At 49.1% G+C, this 11,613-nt stretch overlaps 2 protein-coding genes across 3 annotated transcripts; one reads left to right on the top strand and one right to left on the bottom strand.

Annotated features, from left to right (window-relative positions):
• Window positions 1–1,556: 1,556 nt before the first annotated feature.
• On the top strand, window positions 1,557–3,265 carry ATP5F1E (ATP synthase F1 subunit epsilon; the record flags this gene model as incomplete). The annotated part of the gene is made up of 2 exons (XM_015596915.2): window positions 1,557–1,691; window positions 3,113–3,265. A coding segment is annotated over one exon (132 nt), but the record flags the coding sequence as incomplete, so codon positions are not given.
• A 53-nt stretch (window positions 3,266–3,318) lies between these two features.
• Window positions 3,319–10,927, bottom strand: TUBB1 (tubulin beta 1 class VI). 2 transcript variants are annotated; one of them, XM_006921951.3, is made up of 4 exons: window positions 10,791–10,927; window positions 8,506–8,614; window positions 7,948–8,058; window positions 3,319–7,832 (listed from the first exon to the last, which is right to left on the bottom strand). In XM_006921951.3, the coding sequence occupies exons 1-4, from the start codon at window positions 10,845–10,847 to the stop codon at window positions 6,754–6,756; spliced, it is 1,356 nt and encodes a 451-aa protein (XP_006922013.1). In that variant the 5' UTR covers window positions 10,848–10,927; the 3' UTR covers window positions 3,319–6,753. The 2 variants fall into 2 exon arrangements, with proteins under 2 accessions (XP_006922013.1, XP_024895778.1); XM_025040010.1 differs by lacking the exon at window positions 10,791–10,927 and having other exon boundaries at window positions 8,506–9,977.
• Window positions 10,928–11,613: the final 686 nt, after the last annotated feature.

Below are 11,613 nucleotides of genomic sequence, written 5' to 3'. Positions count from 1 at the left end.
TGTGCCGAGGCCGGGCCGCCGCCACGTCCGCGCCGGGCAGGTGCGACGCCTTCTCAAAGACGGCTCCTCCGTGCGCGACCTTTGTCCTTCTGAATGACACCCCGTTTCTGTTACGTAAAGCTTGGGAACTAGGGTTGAGGACAGTTCTCTTGTCACAAGCACTGTCAGCATTTCTGGTCTTTGGGGCATCAAAGGGCCTTTTGTGATGGTACACACGTGTTTGGTTTTTTTTTTAAATTAACTCCTGTTGCTCTTGGGTTTCCTTATCAGTAAAACGGGTGAAAGCCCTCGGTAACAAGTAGATAGCCCTGCGCACAGGTGAGTGGTGGCTCCTGGGAAGGTCAGACATGGGACCCATTTGAGGACACAGCACCTAATGGGACACGTCGGTCTAGAATATCTGTGACACCTGATTTCTTCGCCCGTGCACCCAGCTGAGCGTAGTACCTTGCCCCAGGTGACACACCTTATTACTTCACTGCATAAAGTAGCACCTTCTAGTGGTGGCAGTTCATGGGCACAGGCCTGTGAGACAGCCGAGCAACCCACGTTTCCTGACTTGTGAGGTCAAGCAAAGTTTTGTAGTGTTGGAAGGATGATTGTTCCAGTAACGGTACCATTTATTAAGCACCTACTATGTGAGGAACGTGGTGATTCATGCTTTTCACACTCTGTTTCTCCTCCTCCCACCCACCAGTGGGCCAAGTATAATTATCCTTCTGTTTTATTCTATTGTTTCTCTGGGTGAATAAACTAGCTGAAAAGATTGAACAGCCTGAAGGTCACCCAATTAGTAAGAGTGGAAGCAGGCATTGGAACGCCTACCTCTTGGCCAAAAAAAAAAGAAACCCAAATCTGAAACATGACAAAATAGACAGCAGCACCCTTCCCCCACTCCTTCCTGTTTTCAAAAAGTGTAAAAAGTGAGCTGCCATCTTCTGGAAAATAAGATGTTGATGGGAGTCCATCTACCAAACAGGAAGCAGACTGTTAGATATTTTGCTAGAATTGATGATGTTCTCTGAGGACTTTTCAGTTTAATTTGGAAACCTTGATTGGAAGTATTTTTAATGGCAGATTTATGAAACAGAATCCAGTGTTCTCAGGAAAACCTTTAAATAATTAATCAGAGGAAGAACTTTTCATTCAAAATAGGTTTTTTCTATTTCAATTACATATACTTTACCTCGTAAGCATAATATAAGAAAAAATTGCAAGTAGACCAATGGGGGAAATCACTCACGTTGCAGACTTCGTGAACATTTTGGTCTATTTCCTTTCCTGTACTATGGGATTTTTTTTAAATAACTGCATTTTTTAAAGTAATATGTATCTAAGAGAAACAGTACAAAGTAGAAAAGTAAAAGATCACATTAAGATTTTGGTACATTTCTTTGAAGTCTTTTTCTTTGTATAGAGTTTCTTTTTTGCATTAGTCATTTTCAAATCCAGTTTTATAATACTGTACAATCAAACCAAAAAAATATAGGAAGAAAAACAGCCACACAACCACTCTGGCCTGGATCATTGATAATTAACTTTATATTGTCTCATTTTCTCCCAGCTACATCCGATACTCCCAGATCTGTGCAAAAGCAGTGAGAGATGCGCTGAAAACAGAGTTCAAAGCAAATGCCGAGAAGACTGCTGGGAGCAGCATAAAAATTGTCAAAGCGAAAAAGGAATAATCTGTAAGTTCTCATTCGCTTAGAAGAGTTGTATCTTACATTTTTAGAGTATTTTTTTAAAAATCAGAGTAATTTTAGTTTTGCATTTTGGCCATTGTTCGGTCAATCAGCAGATGTGGAAGTTAGTGGGATGATAATTTAACGCATGCAGGTTTTAGAAGGCCCGTGGCATAATACAAGAACGTTGTTTTGGGCTCTGACAAGCAGAAGTAATTGGCACATTGATTTTCAGCTCATTTGGCAAAGCTTGGTTAGAGAGCCATCTTATTTTAATTAAACCTGTTTCGTTTGCACAAAATCAAATAATTTGGAGGATAAGCTCCCCGCTTCGGTAATTGCTGTCGGAGTTACATAACAGTTCAGGAGCACGAGAAATTCTAGTTCTTTGTGTTTTTATTCCCCCCCCACACACCTGATAACGTCCTCACAGATCACACTGCCTGAACGTGAGGGCCGCCAGGACACCAGGGGTCCTGCGGCTCTGTCGATCAGCATAGCCTGCGGGAGCCTGCAGCAGACTCACCGTCCCCTTCAGACAGTGCGGCTCATTTCACATCTCCAGAGATGTTGGCAATGTAAAGTTACCTTCTATACAGTAAAAGACAGTTTTGCACCATTGACCAGTTCAGACTTTCATGCACCAAACTACTGAAGTGATCTGATCTCCAAACCACTTTCTCGACGTCGTCATTTCAAAGATAAGGAAGGCTCATTACCAGAGATGTTTTTCCAGCTTAATTTTTTTGTTTTGCTTTTTAAAAAGCTTTAGGCCCACAGTAGCAGGGAAATGTGAGAAATATGAATCCTTTGGCAGCTCGTGGTCATGAGCAGCCTTTCTTACTGGAACTGTCTCCCCCTAAGCACTTTTCACTTCATCTTGATTTAGTAAATGTTTTATTACGAGTCTAGAGATGCAGTGTTTCGAATTTAGCCCTTTTTCTAGGGTCTCTCTGTCTAATCTCATAATTCCGCGTAATGATTTTCTGGTGGGTGGTTTTGTTGTTAACAGTGAACTTGAGAAAATCACTTCACCTCCCTCTGTGGCATAGTCGAGCCCGATTCCGCATCCAGCTCCCCTGACCTCGTGATATGCTCGGGGTCAGGAAGCAGCATCCAGCTCCCAGAAACAGAACATTGGCCCCTCCACGTGTCCTGCAAGGGACGCGGCCTCTGCACGTCAGCACGGGCGGGGGAGGGGGGCTGTCTTTTGGAGCCGGCGTGGTCGGTTTACTGCTGGGCGGGCGTGCGGTTTCACTTAGCGGGGAGGTCAGCGCCTTGGCCGTGAAGCTGCGCTCTGCAGCCCAGAGCCCGAGCCATGGCTACAGTGCGCAGTTCGTTCTCAGAAAGTGGTTTCTCCTGTCACGTTGGGATTTGAAGAAAACACGAAGGGCTGGCAACTTTTGCATTTTCTTTTTTCCTCCCAGACCCCAACTACAGCTTGAGACGCTCCGTGTCCAAGGAGAAGATGTGTGGGCACGTGTTATGGCAGATCGAAAATGACCTCACTTCATGGGGAAAAAAGTACATGTCTCGTTCATAGATTGACAACGTCAATAAATTGAAGTATGGTTCACGCACGCCGTTGGACTTCTTTCTTTGTGGGAACCGTCTGCACAGATGCGGGATTCTGATCATGCGAACCGAGGTTGCGGCGGGGGGGACAGGTTTAATATCGAGGGACCAAAGGGATCCAGAAAACAGTTTGCAAGTGTCTCAAAGTAGCAAGTCCTCTATTCGTGACATTAACTGACACAATTAGGCTGTGTCATCAAGGCACTCTCATTGTCCCTTCTCTTCGGACCGCAGAAGCTGTGTCAGTGGTCGATGGCTTGTCGCCCACCAGCCCTGCCCCTAGGTGCAGGTGGCACTGCCTCCACATAGTGCTGCTTGGCCAGGAGCCAAAGTGAAAACAACTAAAACCTTAGGTTAGAAGAAAAAAGACTAAATCGTATTCGTTTTATCAAGCACTTAAAACCTTTAGAGACGAACTATTGATTTGGAATTTAAGCACAAAAAGCGTTTCACATTGTTTTATAAGTGAATCTCTCTGTCCTGGGAGCATTTCTCTAAACAGGCAACAAGGCAAAGCTGTTCAGTAGCTGGCTTTTCGAGTTAGCTGGCCGAGCCAAAGTTAAAATCGAAGGTTCTTGACTGCGGTCTCAGGCCCCATAACCCACCACAGTTAAATGGTGTTTGCAGGGTGATTCGTTTATTCATTAAATATTTACGGGTGAAGAATTGTTGCAAGTGTTTTGTTTTTATCTTTCTTTAAAACTTGGAAGCACTTGGCCAAGTAAAACTCCATTCCAAAGTTAACTGCTTGATAGAACTGTTGGGGAGTGGAGAAAAAAGATGGAACAGGAGCTTTTAAAACACTGTTGAGCTTGTGTACATGACCAGCTCTTGTCGGGGCCACCTGGCGATGCCCAGGAGGAGCCCAGGAAAATGCCTGTTCTCGGCTTCGGGACGCGACTTCCTGACCTTTCGGTTTTGTTTCATTCTGGGCATGTGAGGAGAAGCAGCCAGTGGGCGAGGGGGAGCCGGGCGCTGGGCACTGGCCAGCCGCTGATGAGCTGCCTGAGTCCTTTGCCTCGGGCTGTTGTCCTGTTTTGAAGTCAAACACCTGAGTTGTCTGTCAGTCCTCCCTTCCCAAGGGATGAGTACTAAGAAGCATCTTTCATACAGACAGGAGTAAATGAGTCACACGGCTGTCAGGCCTCTTTGATTCCAGATGAATAAAGTAAGTGATAGGCAAAGGGCTAAATTATTTCCAGCCAAGTAATTAGAGCTAAGTCACTTATTAGGGAGGCGGATGTGATAATTAGAGGTGAGACTCAGGGACAGGGCTTGTGACATGGCAGGGATTAAAGTAACTGAATAAAAGACAGGTTTACTGCCAGCAGAGATTCTTTAGGGCTCTTCCTCTGCGATTGAAAACAAATCCTGAACTGGTAACCGATGAAACAAACTTTCTGCATCCAGCCCTGCTGGGTAGCTGGCAGAACTGTCCAGATCGCCAGGGGCCTCGATCAGATCTGCTTGCGGGTGTCTCACTAACTAGCTGGGTGACCGTTGAGGGCATCGTCAGTCTCTTGGTCATGCCACGTTCTCGTGTATGAAGTGAAAGGATCGGACAAGCTCTAAAATTCTGATTCTATTGTGTGGGTCTCTGAGAGGCCAGTGTCACCGTAGCAACCATACTGCTAAAGGAATAGGCCCTTCAGAATCGGGACATTTCTTTGGGTTACTAATGGGTTTTTTTTGTTTGTTTGTTTGTTTTTTTCTTTTTAATCTGTTTCTACCCTACGAAAGAGTAGGCTGGTAAGATACATTTTGAAATATTTTTAACTACTCAATCAGTCTGGGTGGTTAGACTCCAAGAAAAAGAATTTATTTGTCTGAAATAAAGCAATTTCACCATTTAAAATTAAGGTTTTTTGTACTTTAATGATTACTATTGAGCAAACAAAAAAATCTTTGCAGTAATATAAATCGGCAGTTTTTTTAATTGAGATTTCTATCCTTCCTTGCATTATTTGTCTTTTTAGATTTGGGAAGGAAAGTGCTGGAGAAAGCTTGTGTGTAAATTCTTTTAAAACCACAGGTTGTAAGTCTTTTTAGCATCTAAGGAAGTTAGGAACTTCAAACTAAGAGTATATAGGTGCAGTTTCTTATTAAACCTACTTTTGCAATCTTGAATAGGTAGAAAGCGTTTAAAACTTTTTCTTTTATTTTGTAAATAGAAGGCTTGCCACGATACCAACAAGAAGACTTAATTTGCTGTTAGTGCATATTTCAGTTACTTCCTCATGATGCATTTGTGAAAAGAGCAAAATTTCTCAGAATGAGCTACTGGCATCCATCCTCCTCTACCTTATCATTATTGTAGCTGACACAAGCCGACCGAGAGGTGAGAACCCCGTTGCCTACAAGTAAATATTTTCTGCGCTGAGGGTCAGAGCATCTTCCCATTGCCGGCAACCCATGAATCAAGTAGCATACAGCTCAGTGCTAATTCTAGAAGGCCATTAAAACCCTCATGGTGCTGGGAGGGACCGTGGTGCTGTATGTCCGAAATAGGTAAACTGTAATTAAGAAGTTATGGATGATTTGATCACACTCTTGTGTATTTGCTTCTGTTGTAATGTGAGCAGATTAAAATCGTGTAATGGTTAAAGCTATGTCATCATGCAAACATTTATGGCAACTTCTGCAAATTAATTTGAACTGTAAAAGTTCCCTAATGAGATGATGTCCTCTGTAACCGGGAAGGACACTGCTTGCTTCTTGTATTTGAACGGTTGCCGAGTGTACGCTGTGCCCTTCCCGAAGCAGCAGCGTCTCCGAAGCTGATCACTGGAAGTGAAAAGGGCATTTCAAAATGACCTTCAACGAGGACAACGGACGGCGACTGATGAATTCCCGGAGTCTGGCACTGATAAGAAACTGAAAGCATACCGACATGGGTGCTAGAGGCCAGCCATTCAGAAATAAAGGGGGGGACTGCAGCTCCTGAGTCGCGCCTGTCGCGTTTTGGGTCAGTTTTGTGGTGGGTGTTTCGTCCCTTTTCCCTTTCCGCTGGCACGCTGGCTTGTGTGCGGGGCCCACACAGTCCGCTCCCTGCCCACCGGTTAGACCTGGCTTTCGAGGCCAGCGGGGCGAGGAGGCAGGGTGCTCCTCGGCGCCGCTAAATAGCGTCAAGTTAGCACAACTGCAGTGGCCCCCCGCACGGCCACGTGTCGCCCTGACGCCCGCACTGCTGTGCCAATGCTGAATACCCGCCAAACGTCGTCAAAGGGAGCGCTTTCCAAGGGATGCGCTTTGCTATCAGAAGGCTTCGTAGAGTGTGTTGAACACCAAACTGCTCGTGTTAGTAAGTGCCAGCCAAAGACCCTAACGCCTATCATTACGTGCCCGGCCCCCTCCCCGCAGTCCTGTGTCAAAGCTGGTACCAGTGGCCATGTGGGTGTCAACCCGCTGCGCCGAGCAGAGCGGGCCTGGGATTGCAGCCCAGGACGCAAGCCACCGCACCCTGCAGCTGCCGCTCACGCAGCTCCCCGCCCGGCTACTGTTCCCTACTTTCCGCTTGCGCGTCCGCCCCCGCCTCGGCCCCTTCGTGCGCCCCGAGAACCGCCCTGGCATCTTGAAATTGCTGGTACTCGGACACCAGGTCGTGGATGTTGGCTTCGGCCTCCACGAACTCGTGCACGTCCATCCCTTCGCCCGTGTACCAGTGCACGAAGGCCTTCCTCCTGAACATGGCCGAGAAGTGCTCGCGCACCCGGCTGAACAGCTCCTGGATGGCCGTGTTGTTGCCGATGAAGGTGGCGGCCATGTTCAGTCCCGGGGGCGGGATGTCGCACACGGCCACCTTCACGTTGTTGGGGATCCACTCCACGAAGCAGCTGCTGTTCCTCGTCTGCACGGCCAGCAGCTGCTGGTCCACCTCCTTGGTGGACATCCTGCCCCGGAAGATGCAGGCGGCCGTCAGGTAGCGGCCGCGCCGCGGGTCGCAGGCGGCCATGGCGTTGCGGGCGTCGAACATCTGCTGGGTGAGCTCGGCCACCGACAGGGCGCGGTACTGCTGGCTGCCGCGGGCGGTGAGCGGGGCGAAGCCGGGCATGAAGAAGTGCAGGCGCGGGAAGGGCACCATGTTCACGGCCAGCTTGCGCAGGTCGGCGTTGAGCTGGCCCGGGAAGCGCAGCGACGTGGTGATGCCGCTCATGGTCAAGGACACCAGGTGGTTGAGGTCGCTGTAGGTGGGCGTGGCCAGCCGCAGGGTGCGGAAGCAGATGTCGTAGAGGGCCTCGTTGTCGATGCAGAAGCAGGCGTCGGCGTTGTGGATGAGCTGGTGCACGGACAGCACCGCGTTGTAGGGCTCCACCACCGTGTCCGACACCTTGGGCGACGGCATGACGCTGAAGGCGTTCAGGATGCGGTCCGGGAACTCCTCGCGGATCTTGTTCATGAGCAGCGTGCCCATCCCGGAGCCCGTGCCGCCGCCCAGCGAGTGGGTCAGCTGGAAGCCCTGCAGACAGTCGCAGGCCTCGGCCTCGCCCCGCACCACGTCCAGCACGCGCTCCAGCAGCTCCGCGCCCTCCGTGTAGTGGCCCTTGGCCCAGTTGTTGCCGGCCCCAGAGTGGCCTGTGGCAGACGGGGCTCCTGTCACCTTCTCAGAGTTGGGGGAGGGGCGGGAGGGAAGCGCGCCACCGGGAGGCATCCCCATCTCGTCCCGGTAGAGCCTTCCGGAAAAACCTACCGTGGATGAAACTGTCCGGTTGGAAGAGGGCCCCCAGTCTGCTGGACCGGATGCTGTCCATGGTCCCCGGTTCCAGGTCCACGAGGACGGCGCGCGGCACGAACTTCCTACCTGTGTGGAGGAACAGGAGGAAGTCAGCAAGCTGCTGCTCTCCTGGAAGTTAACGTTTCATGCAGTAGAACCTTGTGATACTGGATCCAAAAAAATAAAAAATAAACATTCTAGAAGCTGTCTTTGGTGGAGATTTGAAGCCATAATCGGCCCCAACGACAATCACACAAACCTATAAAATATAGCTTAACATTTCTTTTTCTAGCATTGTTTTGTTCTGTTGCCAATAACAGAGATTCTGCTCCTATTGGAAATAATTCTGGTTTTCACTTTAAAACCAAAAAGGAGGGTTGGTGCCTAACCTGCTCATGCCGAGACATGTACCCCCACTTAGTGACTTCCTGGCCAGTCCCTGCCCTCGTCCCTCGTTGCTCCGCCTGGGCATTGCTCACGACGCCATGTGGCCCCCAGGAACGATGCCCCTGCGCCCGGAGCCCCACGTCCTACCGTGGGCCTCGTTGTAGTACACGCCGATCCTCTCCAGCTGCAGGGCACAGTCCCCAACGTAGCTGCCCACTGGGTCGATCCCATGCTCCTCACCAATCACCTCCCAGAACTGCAAGCAGAAGGGGGGGTCAGTGGGGAGGGACCCCAAAAAGGCCATTTGGCTCCAGCAAGTTCGCAGGTGAAGCAGAAGGGCACATGAGCCAGGCCGCGTCCCTGGGTCCCCCTGACTGACCCTTCCCGAGATACCCCTTTTGGTCTTTTTCATAAAAGCCATCTCTGTGACATTAGTTCACTGCGCCTCTGCTGAGCATGAACGTGAAGACTGCATTTTATGCCTACCCGATCCCCTCAAATGAGATGTCAGTCAACACGGACTGTTTGGTTAGGTTTTGCTCCTGTCGGGTCCCAGGCCCTGCGTACACTTCTGCTGTCATTTTAGATTTTCACACCGGACAGTGCGTCTCTAACTTCACCTGAGAGCGCTTCACGCTAGTCAAGCATAGATCCCGTGACGTGAGCATTGACACCTCCTCTGACTTCACAGTCGTCTCCCTTCACTTTGGAGATGGATTTTCATGCCGCTTTCCCAAGGCCCATCACTATGGCATCTGTGCACGATTTAGACAGTGTACGTCTTCACCGACCAGAGAGGCACGCGGTTCAAAATCGTGCACAGCTCACTCTCGTAACTGCGTGGAACAGGTTACACTCCTGACCGCATATACAGTGTTTATTAACATAGCTGTGAGCCAGGCTCCTGGCATGGAAACAGTAACCGAGGTGGCTTCTTGCCATTGCCCTGGAGAAGCACAGAGTACAGGGCCGTGAAGTCCCAGCCAGCCCTTGAACATGACGGCTCTGGCCATGCTCTCCTCAATAAGTCCATCTACAGTAAAGCACCAGGCTGTGGAAGAGTAAAGTTGTTCTGTGGTACCACAGACTAGATGGGACTTAAACTTCTTACGGCCCCAAATAATAAGCAGTCGCCAGGGCTCTAACCAGCAGGCCACACGGTTCTGGAGTAAGAGCTCAGACCCTGTGGAGACCCGCACGCCCTTGCGTCCTCTCTCCGTGTTATCGTCCAGCTGCAGAGCCTCGACTTCTCTGCGAGTGTCAGTGCTGACGCCTTATCTCTGGCATGGGAGGAGGATGGCTTCTCTTCAAGCAGCAACATTCTCTGCCCCTGGTTGGAAGCACCTGCATTCAAAGACTTCACTTTTTGCAGAGTCGCGTTATTCACAATGGCCGAAAGTTGGAAACCATCCGAGAGTCCATTCAGGAATGAATGGATAAATAAAACGTGATGTATCCGCACAAAGGAATATTATTCTGCCAGAAAAAAAGGAAGGCTATTCTGACCCCTGCTACCACAGAGATGAACCTTGAAAACATTATGCTAAGTGGAACAAGCTAGGCACAAAGGACAAGTACTGTGTGGTCTCGCTTGCAGGAGGTCCCTCGAGGAGTCGAGATCGTAGAGACAGAGAGTGGGTGGGTGTCACGGCTGGGGGAGGGGAATGGGGGTTAGTGTTTCATGGGGACAGAGTTTCAGCTTTGCAAGATACACTGAACGATACACGTAAAAATGGTTAAGATGGTAAATTTTATGCTGTGTGTTTTACTATAATTAAAAAAAAATTCCGAAGACAGTTTTAATATCGCTCAGACTTGTAATTTCAAAATAGCGGTGAGAACAATCAGGTGACTGTTACACTCAGCACTTGGTTATCTTAAAGTGAGGGTGGGGGCCCTTGAGCTCTGCCATCCGGGGGACGAAAGCTCATTTATATTCCAGAAGGTATATTTAATTCTTTCTACTACTGTACCCGAAACGTTTAGGTTTACCTCTTTACTTTTCTGTTGCATATTAAGTGGAAAGTAGCTGATCTTTTTTAACTTTATAACAAACTACGGGAGGGAAAGATATCGTAGTGATATAGTGTAAGAAGTTTCCCAACAAGCACTGGAAAACTATTTTGAGACAAATTACTGTTTTTAGATAGGAAAAGTTCATTGCTTAACATAATAAAAGTAAAAATGGTCAACGTGTATTATGCATATGTATTATGCACAGGGATGAAATTAATATGAATTAAATGAACCTTTAAGCCTTTACCATGTCTTGTGTCTCTCTGATTAAAGGCATTGTTTAAATAAATCAAACATTTAGCCAGTGCATGCAGTCTGCTAGGCCCATTGCCTTCCCTGCTAACCCAGGGTGTTTTCTGAGCTAGCGGCACCGATGGCCGTGGTACAGCCAGGACCGGTAACCCGATTGTCCTTACCTTGGATCCGATCTGGTTACCACACTGGCCAATCTGAATGTGCACAATTTCACGCATCCTTGCTTGGCGCCCAAGTGTACGGTCTCCCTGGGACCCTCAGCCTCTGCAACAGCCGCCCTTCAATGGTGTGAGCCCAGTGCAACTCTGGTCTGCAGTGATGGGACCAGCTGACCCTCCCAGTGCGACTCGAGGGTGTGTCCAGCCCAGAGGCCCAGTCCTCCCCCTTCTCTGCTCTCTGCCTATCATCCTGGCGATGGGGGTTTTTTCCTCTCCCAATAAAGAAGATGCCCAGTCATTTCCTCCAGTTCAAGGCCCAAAGCTGCCTTTGCGCACGGTGCCTGGAGGTCCCCACCGGGTGTGGGGGGCCCTGGGCTCCCAGCTGGTGAGGTGCGGGGTGTCACAGCTGACCGGGACCACCCGCAGTGAGCTTCCCTGTCTGAGCCACTGGTGTCGTTAGAAGTCCTGTTGTCCAAACCCATCACTTGACAGATGAGGCCATGTGTGATATCCCAGAACGTGACGAGTCTTCACCACAGTCACACACAACTAGCAGGACATTTCCCCACCCTCACCTAAGGACCTGTCTTCAGCCCGTTTCCTAAGGAGTGGCCTGAAAGCCACTGGTGGCACCAGGTGACTTTGGGGGGACGTGGGTGGACAGTTTTTATGTTGCATACCTCGATGTCGATAGAAAAAAATAACTAGTTAATAGTAAACTGGTAAGAAGATAAAGTTTCCTTTCTGAACTTGGCCAAAATTGTGATGGCGACAAGTGATTCTCAGGAGCGTGAGAAACCAAGAGATGAATCTAGGCTCCGTGGAC

Source organism: Pteropus alecto, unplaced genomic scaffold (genome assembly GCF_000325575.1).
Source record: "Pteropus alecto unplaced genomic scaffold, ASM32557v1 scaffold45, whole genome shotgun sequence".
NCBI classification, from domain to species: domain Eukaryota; kingdom Metazoa; phylum Chordata; class Mammalia; order Chiroptera; family Pteropodidae; genus Pteropus; species Pteropus alecto.
Note: the sequence above shows the minus strand (reverse complement) of the source record. Positions and strands in the feature narration are given on the sequence as shown.